The 24732-nt window shown below is 39.4% G+C and overlaps 1 protein-coding gene and 1 long non-coding RNA gene across 2 annotated transcripts in view; one reads left to right on the forward strand and one right to left on the reverse strand.

The window, feature by feature from the left end:
• The window catches only part of LATS1 (large tumor suppressor kinase 1), a 55008-nt gene extending 30276 nt beyond the window's left edge, over positions 1-24732 (reverse strand). The window contains exons 1-2 of the mRNA XM_029943914.1: positions 24665-24732; positions 6352-6839 (exon numbers count right to left, since the gene is read on the reverse strand). Coding sequence (XP_029799774.1) covers positions 6352-6693 — 342 coding nt within the window. The 5' untranslated portion in view covers positions 6694-6839; positions 24665-24732. The remainder of the gene's footprint in view (positions 1-6351; positions 6840-24664) is intronic.
• Positions 130-9948, forward strand: LOC115295738. Its single transcript, XR_003910554.1, has 3 exons — positions 130-149; positions 578-641; positions 9680-9948. It is a non-coding gene; the product is annotated as an uncharacterized LOC115295738 (long non-coding RNA).

Here is a 24732-nt window from a genome sequence, read left to right on the forward strand (position 1 = left end):
ATAGAGCATTAACTAATGCTTTAGATTCTGTAAAACTGTCTACATCATAGAAAGAATTTTTGAGTTCCTTAAAGGAACAGACCATGTTTCTATGACTCATTCTACTGATTGAAGCGTTGACACACAGTAAGAAATACATAGCTACTGAGGTGACTTCTCTGACGTTATTACCACTTATGAGTCTTTATAGCCATGTGATTTTTCTAAATGCTCTTTTCCTAGCAATATGTAAAAGGAAAGAATAAGGTCAATGATTCAGTCCCTTCTTTACTCTTTGTCTTCTAGCTAAGGGAACAGGAAAAAAAAAGTACTCTGGAAAAACTCTATAATGTGAGCCATTTCCTTAATTCTCCAACTACTAACCAGTAAAACATCACAGTTCCTCTCTTCCTCTCTCTCTCTCTTCTCTCTCTCTCTCTCTCTCTATTTTCAGGTACAATTCTAGTATTTTTAGGATACTTAAGCATAAAAATGATAGTAATGATATTTATCAAATGGATGAACAGAATAGGCCAGAAAGATTCATCTTTTCTCTCCTTGGTTTGGATGGAATCTCCCTTTTCAATGAATACTAAAGTTCTGAACATGAGATATCTGAAAACGTGGCCACCGACATTAACAATAATGGAAGAATTTTAAAGGTAATTATCTTTATGTAGTAGAGCTAAAGGTAATTTTTGTTTCTTCTTTACATTTTTAAATTTTTAACAAAAATATGCACTTTTATAATCAGTAAAAAAAAGTTACTATAATTTTGAAGGAAAACACAGTATTTGTTCATTCACATTTACATTTTCCATGGGCAATGTGTATCCAAAATGATTTCTGCCACCTAAAATATTCACAGAAAGTGTGTAATCGTGGAAAATAAATTTCATCAATAACCTAAACAAAATATTATAATAAATAAGTAAATGCTACAAAAAACTTTCAATATGAGTTCTAAAGGTAAATATTAAAGAATTGAACTGAACATGAACTGAAATTTCATTAAAATAAAACTTCGAAGAGAAGTCAATGACTCATTTCAAAGGAATAACATCCAAATCATAGGGGTCCCAGAGGACAAAGAGAGAGAAAAAGGGGTAGAAGGTTTATGTAAGCAAATCATAGCAGAAACGTTTCCTAAACTAGGGAAAGACACAGACCTCAAAATCCAGGAAGCACAGAGAACTCCCATTAGATTCAATAAAAACTGACCATCAACATGGCATACCATAGTCAAATTCACAAAATACACACACAAGTAAAGAATCATGATAGTAGCAATGGAAAAAGAAGTGCTTAGCCTACAAGAGAAGACAGATCAGGTTCACAGCACCTATCCACAGAAACTTGGCAGCCAGAAAGGAAAGGAGTGGAAGGATATATTAGATGTGCTGAATCAGAAAAATATGCAGCCAAGAATTCTTTATACAGCAATGTTATCATTCAAAATAGAAGGAGAGATAATGAGTTTCCCCCCCAAAAAATTAAAGGAGTTTGTGACTACTAAACCAGCCCTGGAAGAAATTTTAAGGGGGACTATATAAGGGGAGAATAGATGACACAAAACAAAAAAGACCAAATGCAACTAAGATGAAAAATGACCAGGGAACTCCACCAGAAACTCCAACTCTACAGGCAACACAATGGCAATAAATGCATCTCTTTCAGTATTAACTCTAAATGTCAATGGACTAAATGTTCCAATCAAAAAATATAGGGTAGCAGAATGGATAGGAAAACAAGAACCATCTATATGCTCTTTACAAGAAACCCACTTTAGACCTATAGACACCTTCAGATTCAAAGTAAAGAGATGGAGAACCATCTATCATGCTAATGGTCACCAAAAGAAAGTCAGAGTAGCCAAACTTATATCAGACAATCTAGATTTTAAAATAAAGACTGTAACAAGAGATGAAGAAGGGCAACATATCATAGTTAAGGAGTCTATTCACCAAGAAGACCTAACAATTGTAAACATTTATGTCTCCAATGTGAAACACCCAAATATATAAAACAATTAACCACAAACATAAATAATCACAAAGAATAATACTATAATAGTAGGGGACTTCAACACCCCCTTACAGCAATGGACAGATCATCTAAGCAGAAAATCAACAAGGAAACAATGGCTTTGAAGGACACACTGGACTGGATGGTCTTAACAGATATATTCAGGACATTTCATCCTAAAGCAGAATATACATTCTTCTCAAGTGCACATGGAACATTCTCCAGATTAGATCACATACTGGGACACAAATGAGCCCTCAACTAGTGCAAAAAGATCGATATCATACTATGCATATTTTCAGACCACAACACTATGAAACTCAAAATCAACCACAAGAAAAAATTTGGAAAGACAACAAATACTTGGAGACTAAAAAACATCCTACAATGAATGGGCTAACCAAGAAATTAAAGAGGAAATGAAAGAGTACATGGAAGCCAATGAAAATGGTAATACCCCAGCCCACAACCTCTGGGACACAGCAAAGGTGATCATAAGAGGGAAGTACTTAGCAATCCAGGCCTTCCTAAAGAAGCAAGGTCTCAGATGCACAACCTAACCTTATACCTAAGAGCTAGAAAAAGAACAGCAAATAAAACCCAAAATCAGCAAAAGATGGGAAAAGAATAAAGATTAGAGTAGAAATCAGTGCTATCAAAATCAAAAAAACAGAACAGATCAATGAAACCAGGAGCGGTTCTTTGAAAGAGTTGATAAACTCCTAGCCAGTTTGATCGAAAAGAAAAAGGAAAGAACCCAAATAAATAAAATTAAGAATGAAAGATGAGAGATCACAACCAACACTGCAGACATACAAACAATAATAAGAGACTATTATGAGCAATTATATGCCAATTAAATTGGGCAATCTGGAAGAAATGGACAAATTCCTAGAAACATAAACTACCAAAACTGAAACTAGAATAAACAGAAAATTTCAACAGACCCATAACTAGCAAAGAAATTGAATTAGTAATCAAACACAAGAGTCCAGGACTGGATAGCTGTCCAGGGGAATTCAACCAAATATTTAAATAAGATAACATCTATTCTTTTGAAGCTGTTCCAAAAATGACAAACTCATTCTATGAAGCCAGCATTATTTTGATTCCAGAACCAGACAAAGAACTAAAACGGAGAAATATAGACCAATTTCCCTGATGAACATGGATGCAAAAATCCTCAAGATACTAGCCAACTGGAGCCAACAATACATTAAAAAAATTATTGACCATGACCAAGTGGGTTTATACCTGGGATGCAGGGCTGGTTCAGTATCTGCAAAACAATCAATGTGATATATCACATCAACAAAAGAAAGGACAAAAACCACAAGAACCTCTCAATGGATGCAGAGAAAGCATTTGACAAAATACAGCATCCTTCTTTAAAAAAAAAAATTTTTTTTAATGTTTACTTTTGAGAGAAAGAAACAGAGCATGAGCGAGAGAGGGGCAGAGAGAGAGGAAGACACAGTATTGGAAGCAAGTTCCAGACTCCAAGCTGTCATCACAGAGCCCAATGTGGGGCTTGAACCCACAAGAAGTGAGATCATGACCTGAGCTGAAGTCAGATGCTTAACTGACCAAGCCACCCAGGTGCCCCTACAGCATCCTTTCTTGATAAAAAACCCTCAAGAAAGTAGGGATATAAGGATCATACCTCAAGATCATAAAAGCCATATATGAAAGACCCAACACTAATATCCTCAATGGGGAAAAACTGAGAGCTTTCTACCTAAAGTCAGGAACATGACAGGGATGTCCACTCTCGTGACTATTATTCAACCTAGTATTGGAAGTCTTCGCCTCAGCAATAGACAACAAAAAGGAATAAAAGGTATCCACATGGGCAAAAAAGAAGTCAAACTTTCACTCTTCGCAGACGACATGATACTCTATATGGAAAACCCAAGAGTCCACCAAAAAACTGCTAGAACTGATCCATGAATTCAGCAAAGTTGCGGGATATAAAATCAATGTACAGAAATCAGTTGCATTTCTATACACCAATAATGAAGCAACAAAGAAATCAAGGAATTAATCCCATTAACAATGGCACCAAAGCCTATAAAATATCTAGGAATAAATCTAACCAAAGAGGTGAAAAATCTATACACTGAAAACTATAGAAAGCTTATGAAAGAAATTGAAGAAGATACAAAAAAATGGAAAAATACTCCATGCTCCTGGATGGAAGAACAAATATTGTTAAAATGTCGATAATACCCAAAGCAATCTATATATTCAATGCAATCCCTATCAAAATAACACCAGCATTCTTCACAGAGCTAGAACAAACAGTCCTAAAATTTGTATGGAACCAGAAAAGACCAAAAGTAGCCAAAGCAATCCTGAAAAAGAAAACCAAAGCTGGAGGCATCAGAATCCCAGACTTCAAGATGTATTACAATGCTGTAATCACCAAGACAGTATGATACTGGGACAAAAACAGACACTTAGATAAGTGTAACAGAATAGAGAACCCAGAAATGGACCCACAAACATATGGCCAACTCATCTTTGACAAAGCAGAAAAGAATATCCAATGGAATAAAGGCTCTTCAGCAAATGGTGCTGGGAAAACTGGACAGTGACATGCAGAAAAAGGAAGCTGGCCCACTTTCTTACACACTATACACAAAAATAAACTCAAAATGAATGAAAGATCTTGATGTATGACAGGAAGCCATCAAAATCCTAGAGGAGAAAGCAGGCAAAAACCTCTTTGACTTCGGCTGCAACTTCTTAGTCAACATGTCTCTGGAGGCAAGGGAAACAAAGCAAAAATGAACTCCTAGGACTTCATCAAGATAAAAAGTTTCTGCACAGCAAAAGAAACAACCAACAAAACTAAAAGGCAACCAATGGAAAGGGAGAAGATATTTGCAAATGACCTAACAGATAAAGGGTTAGTATCCAAAATCCATAAAGAACTTATCAAACTCAACACCCAAAAAACAAATAATCCAGTGAAGAAATGGGCAAAAAACAGGAATAGACACTTTTCCAAAGAAGCCACCCAGATGGATAACAGACACATGGAAAGATATGCTCAACATCACTCATCATCAGGGAAATATAAGTCAAAACCACAAAGAGATACCACCTCATACCAGTCAGAATGGCTAAAATTAACAACACAAGAAACAGATGTTGTTCGGGATGTGGAGAAAGAAGATCTCTTTTGAACTGCTGCTGGGAATGCACACTGGGGCAGCCACTCTGGAAAACAGTACGAGGGTCCTCAAAAAGGTAAAAATAGAACTACCCTACTATCCAACAATTACCCTACTATTTATCTAAGAGATACAGGTGTTCTGTTTCAAAGGGGTACATGCACCCCGATGTTTATAGCAGCGCTATCGACAATAGCCAAAGTATGGAAAGAGTCCAATGTCCTCCGACAGATGAATGGATAGAGAAGATGTGGTATGTATACAAACAATGGAGTATTACTCATTACTCGGCAATTAAAAAGAATGAAATTTTGCCCTTTGCAACAATGTGGACAGAACTAGAGGGTATTATGCTAAGTGAAATTAGTCAGAGAAAGACAAATATCATATGACTTCATTCATATGTGGAAATTAATGAACAGAAGGGAAGCAAAAATAATACAAAAACAGAGAGGGGGATAAAACATAAGAGACTCTTAAATATAGAGAACAAACTGAGGGTTGCTGGAGGGGTGGTGGGAGGGGAAATGGGCTAAATGGGGGAGGGGCATTAAGGAAGACACTTGCTGGGATGAGCACTCGGTGTTATAAATGGGGGATGAGTCACTGGAATCTACTCCTGAAGTCATTATTGCACTATATGCTAACTCACTTGGATGTAAATTAAAAAATAAAATAAAGCAAAACTTGTAAGTTCTAGCAGATTGAGCAACATGTAAATTTTTAGTTTTGTGAATTTGAGATTTGGGCTGAGAGAGATGTGAACATCGCTGCTTAATGAAATCCTGATTATACTTCTTTCTCGGTAGTATAAACTTCAACTTCATAGGCCTCGAGCTGTCATTCCTACACAACTCCCCAGGGCTCCTACTTTACAAGTCCCTACCTGCTCTGCCTTCCCCAGTGGCTTTCTTCAATAGTACTTCCATTCTGACTTCATGACTTGACCCTTTAAAATCCCAGAAACCACAGAGAAAACTAAAGAAATAATTACTTTATTTTGTCTTACTAATTAATGGAATTGTAAACATTCTTTGCTGATAGAATATACAGATTTGTATACACAGTTAAATGGTGTCAAGGGAATTATTTTGGCAGAAGATCACCTAAAAAATGCTAGGTAGTGTGAGGAAAAAAAATTCTTTCTTTTGTCTTTAAAAATTCCTACCTCATCAAATCCAGCAGCCTGCAAGTCTTGAAGCATTTGTGGATTAACTTCTGAAGTACTCCGACTTGTTTCATTTGCAAATGGTTGTAGAGAATTTCGAATTTCCAGTAAGGCTTTATGATGCGTCCCAAATTTGGGTGGATTTCTGACTTGTCGAGGATCTTCAGTTGACATTTTATTTATGTTATGCTCAGCCTTAGCAGCATCCGATGGCTTGGATAAATTCCGAAGGGATTCCCGAATTTCTTGCAACATCTGCCGGCTACTGCCAGAGTAGTTACTGGCAGGAAAGGTCTTAGGCCTCATTTGTCTATATCCTTCTGGCTTTTCACTCCTCTTCATGAAAACATCTATATTTATAACCCACACAAAGTACTTCTTTAGAGCTACTTGATAGATGCAGAGCTTTCTCTTGAGCAAAACTGAAAAAGATCCTTTGCAGAAGTCCCCAGGAATGCTGAAATTCTTTACAATCTAAATAATTAACCCTATAAAAGAAAAATAAATAAGTAAGAGCTATAAAGTGATTAATTAATAAAGCAGTACCATGTATTTGGGGGTGGGGGAAACACCAATTTAGTAGTTAGAGTCCTGCGTTATAGTTCTGGCTCCATTTAAGAATTATTGTATGGATGCAACAAGTTAGTTAACCTTTGTGCCTATTTTCTAATCTATAAGATTACCTCAAGTACTTGTTATGGTAATAAAATATAATTTTAAGAGTGTATAGTAAGCTGGGGTGCCTGGCTAGCTCCAAAGGGCATGTGACTCTTGATCTCAGGGTCATTGAATTTGGGCCTCATGTTTGGTATAAAGAGTACTTAATAAAAAAACTTAAAAAAAAAAAAAGAGTGCTTAGTAAGCATATAAAATGCATACAAATGGGGCATCCGGGTGGCTCAGTGGTTAAGTGTCCAACTTTAGCTCATGATCTCATGGTTCACAAGTTCGAGCCCCACATTGGGCTCTGGGCTGACAGCTCAGAGCCAACAGCCTGCTTTGGATTCTGTGTCTCCCTCCCTCTCTCTGCCCTTTCCCCACTCATGCTCTCTCTCTCTCTCTCTCTCTCAAAAATAAACATTAAAATAAAAGTATATACAGATGTAAGGGATTGCTAAGTGAACAATATGACGGACAACCTCTCATCAACTTCACCTTGCAGCTATGATTCTAGATTGTACAAATTAGACTTCAAGTATAACGTTTCTTTAGAAGAAAGGGTATTGTTGCTCTAAAAAAAAGTTTTTAAGCCACTAGTCCAAAAGATACCTTTACAATCAAAACCAGATACTTGGGTGTATTCCCTAAGCTGTGGACCGGGACTCTTGAGACAGTAAGATTATTAACAATAGGATGGGGAAGGACCTTTGTGGACAATTTGTCTTATTCCTCACTTATTGGATGAATGTCTTCTAAAACACACTGGAAGAACAGTCATCTAAAGTCTACTTAAATGTCCTCACTGATAGGGAAATCACTAATGCAAGAAAGCCATTCCATTTGTCACCTGCATCAAGTGTGAGAGACGTTTTCTTTCTGTGGAGCATCATGAAACCCCACTCAGTGCATACTGAGAGCCTGTAATGGAGCAGTCCTAAACAACTTTGCCTACATCCTAACTTAACCATCCTAACAGCCTTGTGAAGCAGGGTTGCTGTCTTTACTTTGTATATGAGGAAACTGAGGTTCAGAGAGTTTGGGTAAAAGAGTTTGTAAGAGGTACCAACGGAATGCGAAACATTGTTAAGTATCATATAATAGTTGTCTATTTCTACTCTTACATTTTAAAGTAATCTCTATACCCAGCATGGGGCTCAAGAGTCACATGCTCCAGCAAGCCAGCTGGGCACCCCATTTCCATTCTTATAAATGTAATCACTGCTCAGGTTACACAAAAAGTCTACAGACAGATACATCCTTCTAGTCATTTGGGGCTCAACCCTATGTTACCTTTTCACCAACACTTTCTCTGGTAACCTAATTATCCTATTTTCTTGACAGTAATTATTACTATCCAAAATTATTTTACTTGTTTAGTTGTTAATTGCTTATCTCCCCTCACTGACATAACTGTTCCATGAGAATTGAAGACCTTATTTGTCTCATAACCACTGTCTGTTCACCGCTGGTATCAGGCAGACTCTGATACACAGGGAGTGCTCAATGAATGTATATGTTGACAAATGAGAAATAAACGTGTGCCTCCTAAACATCCTCAATTTCTTTAAATGTTCTCTAAGTCTAGCCTTGCTCTTCTGGATAGACTTTCTAGCTTGTCAAACTCCCAGAGGTGAGAAGAGTAATGGAAAAACAAAAAAGTTATTCAAGTACCTGTTCTGTTAATTTTGGCAATGTGAACTTACGCTTTTATTTCTCTTAAAAACTGTCTCCTGGGGCACCTGGGTGGTTCAGTCGGTTAAGTGCCCGACTTCGGCTCAGGTCATGATCTCATGGTTCATGGGTTTGAGCCCTGCGTCGGGCTCTGTGCTGACAGCTCAGAGCCTGGAGCCTGCTTCAGATTCTGTATCTCCCTCTCTCTCTGACCCTCCCCTGCTCACGCTGTCTCTCTCTCTCAAAAATCAATTAACAACAACAAAAAAAAAAAACCCCAAAAACTGTCTCCTGAGGCATAAAATGGTTGGAGTAACAAGGTTTACCTTAAGGTTTGAATAAGGATTGAGGAAAAATGCAATAGAACATGAGTGTTCAAAGATGAAGCGTGTTCCTTGCAACATCATCTACAATGGCAAAACACGCCATCACTCCAGATGCTCATCAGCAACTGCTGGAGCAATCCACCGCACAGCTACACGTGACGCGGCACATGGTAAAAAGAACGATGCAATTCTATCTAAATGCATCAACAAAAACAGATACCCATAATATATTCTTAAGCAAAAAGGGCAAGTTTCAAAACTATAGATAAAGACATTTTAAAATTAGATTATGGGGGTGCCTAGTGGCTTGATCGATTAAGTTTCCGACTTCAGCTCAGGTCATGATCTTCAGGGTTCATGAGTTGGAGTCCCCCATCAGGCTCTGTACTGACAGTGTGGAGTCTGCTTCAGATTCTCTGTCTCCATTTCTCCCTGCACTCTCTCTCCCAAACATAAATAAATACACACAAAAAAAGAAGATAAAAAATCAACTTAGAAAAATAAGATTATGATGAAGGTTGTATAGCTCTGTAAACATACAACCACTGAATTGTATAGTTTAAATGAGTAAATCTTATGGTATATAAATTATATCTTAGAGCTGTTAAACACTTTATTTTAAAAATTACACTATATATATTAATTATATATACCCATACACATGTTTGCAGCAGGACTGAAAAAGGATGAAATGCTGAAGCAGACCATCAAAGGCAGTTTCCTGATGACTTCACCTCAATAATCAGTACGTTTGTGGTAGTTTTTAATTAGTAATGATTGATCTGATTCTACTTGATAAGCAGCCTACATTTCTCCATTTTGTAGAAACAAAAGCAACCCTGTGAGTTTGTTGCTGCAAATTATTCTGTCTACAACGTAACTCAATCTACTGATAATTACTTCATAAATGAAATAAACACGGACATATCTTGTGCTCTTATGAAGAAAGCTGATCTCTAATGATGCATATTTTTTCCTAAGCATTCCCAAAATATTAATAGCTTACTAATGAAATTTTTCTAGGTTTCACATTTAGCTCACCAGTCTAAAGTTTGCAGAATTCCCCTTTTCACTCTTTCTGAAAGTGAAGGTATTTTCCATTCCTAATTCTGGAACCTATCATTTCTCCACAATTAAGGATTAACAATAACAGTTGTGCAATGTCACGTGTCAGTTCGCTCATTATCTGGGTTACATTTCATTCACAGCATCTAAGCATTCCTTTAATACCTTGCTTACTTTGGGTTTCAACTCTTTATAAAATTATTCTCCTTGATAAAGAAAAAACAAAACAAACAAGTATAATTTGCTTCTCTCTGTCAATATATAGTATTTGCTTCCATTCCTAACACAGAATCTGGTAAACAGTAGGCACTACAAAAATACCTGTTGAATAAACGCTAGTGACTTATCCTTGTTTTGGACATCTTCCTTTTTTTTTATATATATATATTTTTTAATGTTTTATTTATTTTTGATAGAGAGAGAGAGACAGAGCATGAGAGGGGGAGGGGCAGAGAGAGAAGGAGACACAGAACGGGAAGCAGGCTCCAGGCTCTGAGCTAGCTGTCAGCACAGAGCCTGTCACGGGGCTCGAACCCACGAACGTGAGCTCATGACTTGAGCCAAAGTCAGAGGCTTAACCAACTGAGCCACCCAGGCGCCCTAGACTTATCCTTTTTTTTTTTTACTCTTAAAAATCTATAATCAGTTTTTCTTTTTCTTAAATTTTTTTAATGTTTATTTTTGAGAGACAGACAGACAGACATAGCACAAGCAAGGGAGGGGCAGAGAGAGAGAGGGAGACACAGAATCAAAAAAGGCACCAGGCTCTGATCTGTCAGCACAGAGCCCAAAGCGGGGCTCAAACCCAAGGACCATGAGATCATGACCTGAGCTAAAGTCAGACACTTAACCAACTGGGCCACCGAGGCACCCCAATTAGTTTTTTCTAATTATAAAAAGATGCATCCTTACTGAAAAATTTAAATATTATAGAATTAATGTAAAGTAGAAGTCCCTCATAACTGACTTCCTTTAAGGTAAGAATCACTATAGTTGGTTGAATAATGGCATCCTATATCTACTTCCTAATCCCTGGAATCTGTAAATGTTATCTTATTTGGAAAAACGGGCTTTGCAGATGTCATTAAGGATTCTGAGATGGGAGGATTATCATAGATTACACAGGTAAGCAGTACGTCCAATTATAAGTGTTCTGAGCAGAAAGGGTAGATCTGGTACAAAAAAAGGGGGAAGAGGTAATTTGACCATAGGGACGGACAGAGGTGGATTGGTGTGGCCAGAAACCCAGGAATGCTGGCCGCAAAGTGGCAAGGAATGACTTTTCTAGGTCCTAGAGCCTCTGAAGGGAGAATGACCTTGTTAACACCTTGACTTTGGGCCAGTGATACTGATTTTTGAACTGTGAGAGAATAAACGTGTGTGTGTGTGTGTGTGTGTGTGTGTGTGTTTAAGCCATCATCAATATTGTAGTAATTTGCTATAAACCTCAGGAAACTAATATAGTCACTATTAATACTGCATATGGCCAAAAGATACATGAAAAGATGTTCAACATCACTTATCATCAGGGAAATACAAATCAAAACCACAGTGAGATATCGACTTATACCTGTCAGAATGGCTAGAATCAAAAGACAGGAAATAACGACTGTTGACGAGGATGTGGGAAGAGAGGAGTCCCTGTGCATGCTGGTGAGGATGTAAGTGGCTGCAGCCGTAGTGGGAAACAGCATGGGCAATCCTCAGAAAAGTAAAAATATAAATACCATACAATCCAGTAATTTCATTAGAGTATTTACCCCCAAAAAATTGAAAACACTAACTCAAAAAGATATATGAATCCCTGTGTTTATTGCAGCATTATTTATAACAGCCAAGATATGGAAGCAACCGAGGTATCCAACAACAGATGAATAAGGAAGAGGCAGTCTATATTTACAACATAGTATTATTCAGCCATAAAAAAGAATGAGACCTTGCCATCTGTGACAACACACTTGGACCTGAAGAGTATTATGCTAAGAGAATATGTAGATCTGAAAAAAATAAGTGAGCAAAACCCCAAAACAAACTCATAAATACAGACAACTGATAGTTGTCAGGGGGTGGGGGTGGGGAATGGGCAAAATGGGTGAAGGAGAGTGGGAGGTATAGGCTTCCAGTTATAGAATATGTAAGCCATGAAGATGAAAGGTACAGCACAGAGAATATAGTCAACGGTATGGTATGGTGACAGATGGTAGCTACACTGTGGTAAGCAAAGCGAAACATCTAGTTGTCCCAACTGTTCACCTGAAACTAACGTAGCAGTGTATCATCTCTAGTTCAATTTAAAAAAATTTTAGGAGTGACTCAATCAGTGGAGAGTCCACTGTTGATCTCAGGGTTGTGGGTCTGAGCCCCATGCTGGGGCTAGAGATTACTTGAAAATAAAATCTTTAAAAAAGTGTTTTTAAATACTGCATATTCTAACATAATACTACTATTAGTCAAAATGAGATCACAAAATATGACATCATTCTTTTACATAATATGTTAATTTATAAGAGAAGATGTTGCCCAAACTTACCTCACCAAAGCACTTTTTTCCCCTCAGAGTATCTCATGAGATTCATTTCTATGGAATACATTTTAGAAAATGATGGACAAATCATTCTAATCCTATATTGTGTATCCCTGTACTTGAATAATGTAATTTGTAACGCTGCCAACATCTGAGTACACAATGGTCACAGAAATAATTGAGTTCTGGTTTATGTGTAATAATGTATTTTTAAGTTAAATAAAAAATTAGTTTATGCGTCTCTCTTTCATCTACATGTTATAATACTTACAAATAAAATATAATGTCTGAAATTTACCTCAACAAATTCAGTTTTGGGGTGAACTGGATGGAAACATGGATGAGACAAAAGCACTGGGTAAGTGTTGTAGCTGGCCGAGGGGCACATGGGAGTTCATTATACTATTCTCCTTATTTTTGTGTGTGCTTGAAATGTTCTAAAACAGAAAGGCTTGGGATCTTGAAATGGTTCTACTGCAAATTACTCTTATTCATATACAAAACACACCAAGAACACACAGGATTTCTTAAAGGAACCATTTGGGGCACTTGGGTGGCTCAGTTGGTTGAGTGCCTGACTCTTGATTTTGGCTCTGGTAATTATCCAGGGTTGTGGGATAACCCCTGCGTCAGGCTCCGTACTGAGTGTGGAATCTGCTTAAGATTCTCTCTTTCTCTCTCCCTCCCTCTCTCTCTCTCTTCCCGCCCCCCTCCCCCACTCGAGGGCTCTTTCTCTTAAAAAAAAAAAAAAACTAAGGAGCTATTAATACCATGCAACAACATCATTTTTTAAAATATCATTTCAGGGGCGCCTGGGTTGCTCAGTCAGTTAAGCCTCCGACTTCGGCTCAGACCAGATCTCACGTTCGTGTCAGCTGGGCTGACAGCTAGCTCAGAGCCTGGAGCCTGCTTCCGGTTCTGTGTCTCCTTCTTTCTCTGCCCCTCCCCCTCTCATGTTCTGTCTCTCTCTGTATCAAAAATAAATAAAATATTTAAAAATAAATAAATAAAAATAAAATATCATTTCAACATTAGCTTTTCAAGGAAAAATAAAAGAAACATTACATTTAAATATTTGATAAGTCAGAAGTCAGATAATCCACACCATCTGATTTTCAATAATGATGGAATGGAGGAACTGGGACAACTTTACCCAACTGCTGTTGACAAATCCTTGTGCCAGAGTCTATTTTCACAAACTGCCCTCTACTTCCCAAATCAGTGTTGGTCAAAGCGCTGTGAGCAGACAGAACCAGCGTGTCAACTCTGGGCTGAGGCAGTTAAAAGCCAGCTCTTCTCCATCCCTCTCTTTCTGCTTCAATGACAATACTAGTCACCTTTTTAGATGGCAGCTTCACAATATGCAGTGAATGTGGGTCCCTAAGCCACTAAAGGTTTACTACTGAACTTCACTGGGGTTTGTGTGAGCAAGATAGGAATCTGTTGTGTTACCCCTATGATATTTTGCAATTTTACCACATAACCACTTAATACTATTGTGGAAATAAAGACCACCTACAACAAGCAGTCTATTAAGAGCTTGCCATAGCAAAGGAGTCGCCACAGACTGTGGCAGACTCAAAGGCAGGCAAGGGAATGGAAAAGCTTTAAGTTGATTAAAGGGAAGACATCAGGTATGCTCTGGTTGTAGGCCGTTGCCACCAGGAATCTGGAGGCCAGCTAACCCGAAGCAGGATACCCTATGTGATTGGTTGGGGGATATATGTCTTTCTCTGGTTAGTTCTGAGTCCCAAGTTGGCAGTTACCAACCAAGACCTGGCTGTTCGGGCCTACTGCTACTGAGGCTCTGGGTCACAGTTCTCTTTTCATAGATGATCTGGCCATGGTCTATCTGTATGTTTAGTTTCATTCTCCTACCACAGAAACTGGTATCTGGAAGTGAGGTACTATTGTAACAAATACCTAATAGAGTACTGACTTAGTATCAGGCTGAGGGCTTCAAGGAAAGTGATACTGGAGGCTTGGAAAAATGAAAACCGTGTTTTACAGTGGCAAAATATTTGATAAAGCTGTTGCCTATTATAACTTGCAAGGTGACAAAGAGTCTACTGAATTTGCAGTTCTAAAAAAGAGTGAAAAGTAGAATCTTAAAAGTGTACTTTGGCTGCTATTGGCTATTTGGCAAAGTATTCTATATAAATGATAAGGTCAGGGAAGAAGCAGCTGATTCACAAGCAGAAATAGGAAGGAATAGTAAGAGTTTAAACATTTAAAAGTCTTGCAGGGTTGGAAAGCAGTTTGCTTCTAGACTCCAAACAGAAGAGATGGGAATAAAAAAAGGCTGAGCACAGATGCCCACTAAAATCTCTCAGCTGACTAACGTACTTCAGGGGTAAAAAATCACATCAAGGGGATGGCCTCCCCTTAAATAACCAAACGAGAGAGAGACATAGGAGCTCTCAAATCTTTGGATGAGGTTACTAACACATGTGAATTTTGCTTATGGTTATGGACACATGGAATTGGCTGGAACTAAACACATCAGAGGTTTACTAACTTTGAGGAAACTTTTGTTACAGTTTTTTTTCTTTTCTATAAACCACTCAAGCTCAGACTAAAATAGCCTTTTACTATTCACAATTTAAACCCCTTGGGTTCCCAATTTCCATGACCAGAAACTAGATGAGAAAGATTTGCACTTTCCAAAGAAGGACTATTCCCCCAAAACTCACATTTCAGATGTGGCAACAATGATAATGAAAAAAGAACTCCAAGGAGGTTCATGGAGAACAAGGCCAAGATTAACAGAGAACAATGAATGAGGGAGTTCTTTCCAAATAATTGAATTAAGGCCTGGGGTGCCTGGGTGGCTGAATCGGTTAAGCATTCGGCTTCGGCTCAGGTCATGATCTCACAGTTCGTGGGTTCAAGCCCCATGTTGAGCTCTGTCGTGACAGCTAGCTCAGAGCCTGGAGCCTGCTTCGGATTCTGTGTCTCCCTCTCTCTCTGACCGTCCACTGCTTACACACTCTCTGTCTCTCAAAAATAAATTTAAAAACAAAAAAAAGGCCCACCTGAAGAATCTCCCCTACCTCGAAGGCTGGTTGCTTTCACAAGACCTGCCTACAGAGATTTCAAAATTATTATAGATCAACAATCGCTATTTCCTATTCTCTTTTTCTAACAGTAGCGTTTATTACGGCTCTGCTATTCTTGCCATACTACTGTGTACTGTGGTGAGTAAATCAGAGAGTGACAGAGAGAAGGGCAGACAAAGAGTGAGAGCAAAGGTAACTGAACAGGTCTCTGGAGCAAGAGAGACCATATTTGGACCCAAAGGGGACACTACTGAACATATGGACCACAGGGCCTATGAATCTAGCTACTGGTGCTTAGGGCCCAACATACTAGCAAAAGAATAATGCAATACAATAAACATCTTTCAACAATAAGTACAATATTTTCTTGATTCTAAGATACATGCTTTTCTATTTGTGTATTTCTGAAATTGAATATACCTTACAGTCTTTCTTTCTTATTAAGATTTTATTTTTAGTAATCTCTAACTCAATGTGGGGCTCGAACTTTCAACCCCAAGATCAAGAACACTCTACTGACTGAGCCAGCCAGGCACTCCTTAAAGTCAATATTTAAAGAAATTTTGGGGCGCCTGGTTGGCTCAGTCAGTTAAGCATCCGACTTTGGCTCAGGTCATGATCTCACAGTTTGCGAGTTTGAGCCCCGCATCAGGCTCTGCTGACAGTGTGGAGCCTGGAGCCGCTTCAAGCTCTGTGTCTCCCTGTGCCCTTCCCCACCCGCCCTGCTCATGCTCTATCTCTCTGTTTCCCTCAAAAATAAACATTAAAAAATATATATCTGTATTTAAAGAAATTTTGCCAGCTCCAAAGCAGAGAAGTTCTAGAAAAGCAGACAGTCCACAGAGCCAACTTGATTATAAATAAAAGGTGACATTTCCTTGTCACTTCCACTGTGTTATTTTCACTGGCATCACCACATATGGTTGAATCTGGACCCTTAATTAATGCTCAAAATGTCTTCAAAAAGATTCCACTATGACATAACATTATGTACTCAGGAACTGTCACCCAATAGGCAATGCAATTAAAGATATAAACAACTGCCAACCTTAGATGAGACCACAAAATTTTCAAAGAGAGAGCAAGAGCAAGAGAGCATATGCAGAGAGAGGCAAAGAGAGAGAGGGAGAAACAGAATCTGAGCCAGCTCCAGGCTCTAAGGTGTCAGCACAGAGCCTGATGTAGGGCTCGAACCCACCAACCCTGAGATCATAACCTGAGCTGAAGTTGGATTCTTAACTGACTGAGTCACCCATGTGGCCCAATTAAGCATTTACCTTAAGATAAATTCCGAGAACTGGAATTACCACATCAAAGAGAATGCATACAGGCATATCTAGTTGTTTTGGCTTCACTTTACTGCACTTCACAGATACTTCATTTTTTTTTTTTTTTTAACAAATTGAAGGTTTCTGGGAACCTTGCCCTGAACAAGTCTATCGTCACCATTTTTCCAACAGCATTTGCTCACTTCATGTCTCTGTGCTACTTTTTGGTAATTCTTGCAATATTTGAAAACTTTCCATTATTAATATACTTAGGGTGACCTGTGATCAGTGATCTCTGATGTTATTACTGTATCTGATTCAGTGCACCACGAACCACACCCATATAAGACAGCAAACTTGACAAATGTTGCATGTGTTCTGACTGCTCCACTGACCAGTCATTCCCCCATCTCCTCAGGCATCCCTATTGCCAGAGACACAATATTTATATAAGGTCAAATAATAACCCTATAATGGCTTCAAGTGAAAGGATTTAGCTTTAAATCATAAGCTACAAATGACTAGGGTGCCTGGATGGCTCAGTTGGGTAAGCATCCAACCTCCGCTCAGGTCATGATCTCATGGTTCCTGAGCTTGAGCCCCACACTGAGCTCTGTGCTGACACCTTGGAGCCTTCTTGGAATTCCTGCACCCATTCTCTCTCTCTGCCACTCCCTTGCTTGTGCTCTCTTTCCCCAAATAAATAAATAAACTTAAAAAAAAAAAACACTAAAAATGATTAACCTTAGTGAGTTAGTCAGGTCAAAAGCTGACAGGTCAAAAGCTAGGCCTCTTGCACCAAACAGCTAAGTTGTGAATGCAAAAGACAAGTTTTTAAAGGAAATGAAAAGTTACTCCAAGGGCAGCTGGCTGGCTCAGTTGGTAGAGCATGAAACTCTTGATCTCAGGGTTGTAAGTTCAAGCCCCACACTGACTATAGAGATTACTTAAAAATAAAAATCTTTAAAGTAAACAAAAAAGAAGTGCTACTCCACAGACTGCATGAATGATAAGAAAGTGAGGGGCACCTGGGTGGCTCAGTCGGTTAAGCATCCACCTTCGGCTCAGATCATGATTTCATGGTTCATGGGTTCAAGCCCCACATTGGGCTCTGTGCTGACAACTCAGAGCCTAGAGCCTGCTTAGGATTCTGTGTCTCCCTCTCTTTCTCTATGCTCTATTTCTGTCTCTCAAAAACAAATGAACATTAAAAAAAAAAAATCAAAATACCCTTATTGCTGATATGGAGAAAGTTTTGGTAGTCTGTACAGCAGATCAAACTAGCCACAACATTTTAAGCCAAAGCCTAGTCCAGAGCAAGGCCCTAAGTCTCTTCAATTCTGTGAAGGCTAAGAGGTAAGAAAGGTACAGAAGAAAAGTTTGAAGGTAGCAGAGGTAGGTTCATGAGGTTTAAGGAAAGAAGCCATCTTCATAACATAAAAGTGCAAGGCTGGGCGCCTGGGTGGCTTAGTCGGTTAAGCGTCCGGCTTCCAGCTTCCGATTCTGTGTCTCCCTCTCTCTCTGACCCTCCCCTGCTCGTGCTGTCTCTCTCTGTCTCTCAAAAATAAAAAAAACATAAAAAAATGTTTTTTAAAGTGCAAGGTGAAGCAGTAAGTATCGATGTAGAAGGTGCATCAAGTTATCCAGAGGATCTAGCTAAGATAATCCAAGTGGCTACATTGAACAACAGATTTTTATTGGAGATGAAACAACTTTCTGTTGGAAAAAAGATGCCATCTAAGCCTTTCATAGCTAGAGAGAAGTCAATGCCTGGCTTCAAAGCTTCAAAAAACAGGCTGACTCCCTTGTTAGACACCAATGCAGCCAGCGACTTTAAGGTGAGGCCAACGTTCATTACATTCCAAAAGTCCCAGGGCCCTTAATTATGCTAATTCTACTCTCCCTGTGCTCTATGAAAGGAACAACAAAGCCTGGATGACAGAACATCTGTTTACAACATGGTTTACGGAATATTTTTTAAAGTTTTTTTTAAATGTTTATTTTTTCGAGACAGAGAGAGAGACAGTGTGAGGAAGAGAGGAACAGAGAGGAGGGAGACACAGAATCCAAAGCAGGCTCCAGGCTCCCCAACACGGGGCTCGAACCCACGAACCGCGAGTTCATGACCCGAGTTGAAGTTGGACGCTTAACTGACTGAGCCACCCAGGTGCCCCTTGTTTACCGAATATTTTAAGTCCATTGTTGAGACCTACTGCGCAGAAAAAAAGATTCCCTTCAAAATATTACTGTACACTGACAGTATACCTGGTCACCCAAGAGCTCTGGTGGAGCTGGACAAGGAGACTTGTTTTTATGTCCAACACAGCATCCATTCCACAGCGATGGTCAAGGAGTCGCTTCAACTTTCATGTCTCATTACTTAGGAAACATATTTCATAAGGCTATAGCTGCCACAAACAGTGATTCCTCTGCCAGATCCAGGCAAAGTACTGGAGGTGATTACCATTCTAGATGTCACTGTCATTCATGGAAAGAGCTCAAAATAACAACAGTAACAGGAATATGGAAGAAGTTGATTCCAACACTTATGGATGATTGTGAGAGGTCCAAGACTTCAGTGTAGGAAGTAACTATAGATGTGGTAGAAACAGCAAGAGAACTAGAATTTGCAGTGGAGCCTGAAGGGGCACAGGGGTGGCTCAGTCAGTTGAGCATCCGACTCCTGGTTTCAGCTCAGGTCATGAGCCCCATGTTGGGCTCTGGGTGGGCAGCACGGGAGCCTGCTTGAGATTATCTCTCTGTCCCTCTCTGTCTGCCCCTCCAGCTCGCTCTCTCTCTGTCTCAAAATAAATAAACTTTAAAAAAAAAAAAAGTGGAGCCTGAAGATGTGACGGAATGGCTACAGCTCATGATAAAACTTTAATGGATAAGGGGTTGCTTCTCACAGAGAAGCAAGGAAAGTAGTCACTTGAGATGGAATCTACTGCTGGTGAGAATGCTATGAAGATTACTGAAATGACAACAAAGGATTTTTAGAATATTAAACTTAACTGAGTTTCTCAGTTGAGAAATCAGTAGCAAGCATTGAGAGGACTGGCTCCAATACTGAAAGAAGTTCTACATTGGGTAAAATGCTATCAAATAGCTTCACATGCTACAGAGAAATTGATTATGAAAGGAAGCAAACTTCACTATTGTCTAATTGTAAGAAATTGCCACAGCCACCCCAGCCTTCAGCAACCACCACCCTGATCAGCAGCCATCAACATCAAGGCAAGACCTTCCACCAGCAGAAAGCTCAGATGATGGTCAGCACTTTTTAGCAATAACGTATTTTTTAATTAAGGTATGTACATTGTCTTTGTGGACATGATGCTATTACATTATCAACAGACTACAAATATAGTGTCAACATGACTTATATACACTGGGAAACCAAAAAATTCATTTGGCTCGTTTTATTGCAATCTTTGTTTTACTGCAGTGGTTTGGAACTGAACCCACGTATCTCCAAGGTATGCGTGTATTTAAACTCCTGACATCTGGGGGTGCCTCAGTTGGCTAAGTGTCCAACTCTTGCTCTCAGTTCAGGTCATGATCTCATTTTTGTGAGATCAAGCCCCAAGTCAGGCTCTGCACTGGGCATGGAGCCTGTTTAAGATTCTTTCTCTCCCTCTGCCCCTCCTCCACATACACTCTCTCTTAAAAATAAATAAATAGGGGCGCCTGGGTGGCTCAGTCGGTTAAGCCTTCGACTTCGGCTCAGGTCAGATCTCACGTTCATGGGTTCGGGCCCCGCATCGGGCTCTGTGCTGACATCTAGCTCAGAGCCTAAGCCTGCTTCCAGTTCTGTGTCTCCTTCTCTCTCTGACCCTCCCCCCTCATGCTCTGTCTCTCTATCAAAAATAAATAAAACGTTAAAAAAAATTTTTTTTAAATAAATAAATAAGTAAATTCTGATATTTGAATGGCTAAAACCAAAAACACAATTAACAAGTGTTGGCAAGGATGTGGACAAAAAGGAACCCTCTTGCACTGTCGGTAGAAATGCAAACGAGTACAGCCACTCTAGAGAACAGTTACTTCCTCAAAAAGTTAAAAATAGAACTACCCTTAGATCCAGTAAACGTACTACTGGGCATTTACCCCCAAAATACAAAAACACTCATTCAAAGGGATACATGCACCTCTGTTTATAGCAGTATTATTTACAATAGCCAAATTAGAAGCAGTCCAAGTTTCCATCAACTGTCCATCAACAGATGAATGGATAAAAATGTGGTACATATGTGTACGTACACACACACACACACACACACACACACACACACACAGGAATATTATTTAGTCGTAAAAAAGAATGCAATCTCAAATTTAAAAGGACATAAATGTAGGTAGACAGTATAATGCTAAGTGAAATAAGTCAGTCAGAGAAAGACAAAATTTTACTTTTATGTGGAATTTAAGAAACTAAAACAAGCAAAGGAACAAAAAAAGGGTGAGACAAACGAAGAAAGAGATTCTTAACCATAGAGAAGAAACTGAAGGTTATCAGAGGGGAGGGGGTCAGTGGGTGGGTAAAATAAACAATGGGGGGTCAAGGAGGGCACTTGCTGTGATGAGCACCAGCTGATGTATGGAACTGCTGAATCACTATATCGTACATCCAGAACACAACACTGTATGTTAATGATACTGGAGTTTAAAATTAAAATTTCTTTAAGTTTGGGGGCGCCTGGGTGGCTCAGTCGGTTGGGCGTCCGGCTTCGGCTCAGGTCATGATCTCGTAGTTCGTGGGTTCGAGCCCCACGTCAGGCTCTGTGCTGATGGCTAGCTCAGAGCCTGGAGCCTGCTTCGGATTCTGTCTCCCTCTCTCTCTGACCCTCCCCTGCTCTCACTGTCTCTGTCTCTCAAAAATAAATAAAAACCATAAAAAATGTACTTCTGTCAAAAATTTCTTTAAGTTTACTTATTTATTTTGAGAGAGGGAGAGAGTGAGGAAGAGAGTGAATCCCAAGCAGCCTCTGTGCTGTCAGCACAGAGCTAGATGTGGAGGCTTGAACCCACCAACCATGAGATCATGACCTGAGCCAAAATCCAGTGTTGGATGCTGAACTGACAGAGCCACCCAAGTACCCCTGAAATAAAATTAAAAAAAAGAAAAATAAAATAAAGGAAAAGATATGCCAAAAAATAAAACAAAATCCTGACATTGTCAGACTGCCTTCCATAAAGGGGCACTAACTTATAATTCCTCCCACAAGAAGGTTTGGGCAACACTGGCATCAACAAATTTTAGTAATCTTCACTAACAGCATACGTAAAAATTCAAATTAATAATCAGTAAAGAGAATCTTGTTAAGTTTATTTATTTAGAGAGAGTGAAAAAGTGTAAGTTGAGGAGGGGCAGAGAGAGAGGGGGAGAGTGAATACCCCAATTGATGGTGCAGAGCCTAATAAGGGGCTCAAATTCACAAACTGTGAGATCATGACCTGAGCTGAAATCAAAAGTTGGATGCTTAACTGACTGAGCCACCACGGCGCCCTGGTAAAGAGAATTTTTTAAAAAAATTCTTCAAAGCACAATAGCTTACCACTAACTCATGTTACACTAGCAGATTAATCTCCCTAATAAATAGTTCTGACCATGTCACTTCCCTACTCCAGAACCTTCAAGGATTCCCTCTAACTTCGTGACTAAAAAGCGTTGGAGGAGTTCCTGGGAGGCTCAGCAGGTTGAGGGTCACACTCTTGATTACAGCTCAGGCTGTGATCCCACGGCTCTGGAACCAAGCCCCGAGTCAGGCTCCACGCTGACTGTGGAGGCTGAGTGGGATACTCATTCATTCTCATTCTCTCCCCTGCCCACCACTCCACTATTCTAAGAAAGGAAGAAAGAAAGACAGATAGTTGGAGTCAAACTGCAGGGTACAAATCCTAGTTCTACCACTAACTGGTTGTGGTGATCTTGGCAAGCCGTGCCCCAGTTTTTGCATCTTCAAATGTGAACAATAATGGTCCTATCTAACAGCTCTCATAGAATTATTTGGGGGCGCCTGGGTGGCTCAGTCGGTTAAGCGTCCAGCTTCGGCTTGGGTCATGATCTCACCGTTTGTGGGTTCGAGCCCCGCATCGGGCTCTGTGCTGACAACTAGCTCAGAGCCTGGAGCCTGCTTCAGATTCTGTATCTCCCTCTCTCTCTCTGTGACCCTCCCCTGCTCGCACGCTCTCTCTCTCTGTCTCTCAAAAATAAATAAAGATATTTAAAAAATTAGAAAAAAAAGAATTATTTGGAGCACTATGTAAAGTTCCAAATAGAGTTTAATCAGTTGACCCTTAAACAACACAGGGGGTTAGGTGCGCCAACTCCCTATATAATGGAAAATCTGAGTATAACTTCTGACTTCCCCCAAACTGAACTATTAGTAGCCTACTGTTGACCAGATGCCTGATAACATGAACACAGTTAACACATATTTTGTATAAGCATTGTACTCTGTATTCTTACCTAGCTTTTTCTTAGTTTCTTTTTTTCAGTATTGCTAGGTTATATAGTTCATCTGTGAGTTTTTCCAAGTTGTTGTAAATCTCCAAAAAAATTTCCCAATATATTTGCTGAAAAAAATCTGCATATAAGTGGACCCACACAGTTTAAAAAAATTTTTTTCTTTACATTTATTTATTTTTGAGAGAGGCAGAGCACAAGTTGGGGAGGGGCAGAGAGAGAGGGAGACACAGAACCTAAACAGGCTCCAGGCTCTGAGCTAGCTGTCAGCACAGAGTCCGATGCAGGGCTCGAACCCACGAACCATGAGATCATGACCTGAGCCGAAGTCGGATGATTAACCGACTGAGCCACCCAGGCACCCCCGAGGACTCACACACTTCAAATCTGTATTGGTCAAGGGTCAACTGTGCATGTCAAATGTTTAGAATAAATGCCCAACTCAATAAATGTCAGTTATCTTATCTCCACTGACCTACCCAGACTCTCCAGCGTATCTTACACTCTAACTGAGCCAAATTACCTGCTCTCAGCTTTTGTTCCTTGTGCTTTTCTACTTTCATGTCTTTACTTACACTGTTTATTCTTCTTGGGAAAGTCCCTGTCATATTTCTTCTTGTTGAAATTATACCCAACCTTTAGGGTGCCAGATGACTTCTTCACCAAGATTTCATTAAGCTGCTCATTTCTTATCCTTCTCTGAACTTTGCATGGTCAAATACACGTTTTTGTCCTTGTCTTGTATTTGTCTAATTTTCCTATGAGATCACAGATTCACAGAGAATAGGGTATCTTAAATATACATACATACATAGATGTATATATGCCCCCCCTCAACATAAATACTCCAGATAAGGAAATGGATCCAGAAAGATAAACTGGCCCAAGTTCATGCGGCCAGCTGGAGGTCACGCTAGAAATGGAATCCACACATCCTGAACTGGCCCAGAGCTCTTTTCATCAGAACCAGCATCTTGAGTTTCCTAAGGGCAGGGGTCGTGACTCACTCATTCTTTTAAGGAACATTTAAATCGCTTAGCGTAAACAGACAAAACCTCCATTTCTTTGAAACTTGAGACCTTCATCAAACATGCAAATGTCAGCAAACCCAAACAAATACTGTTGACGGCTTGTTCAATTTAGGGAAAAGCCGGGTAGCATTATGTAATAAGATTTCAAAGTGTTACCTTGGGTTGAATTAAGTTTATAAAAAAGATGGCCTGTCTCACTGCTTTGACCAAGTCAGTTATGAGAACAGCAACAGTGATACGTACTGTTTCTTTCTTAGCGGCACATAGTCTCAGCTGTTTAGACAGCAATATTTAAGAATCTCTTGGATACT

Source organism: Suricata suricatta, chromosome 7 (assembly GCF_006229205.1).
Source record: "Suricata suricatta isolate VVHF042 chromosome 7, meerkat_22Aug2017_6uvM2_HiC, whole genome shotgun sequence".
Lineage (NCBI taxonomy): Eukaryota > Metazoa > Chordata > Mammalia > Carnivora > Herpestidae > Suricata > Suricata suricatta.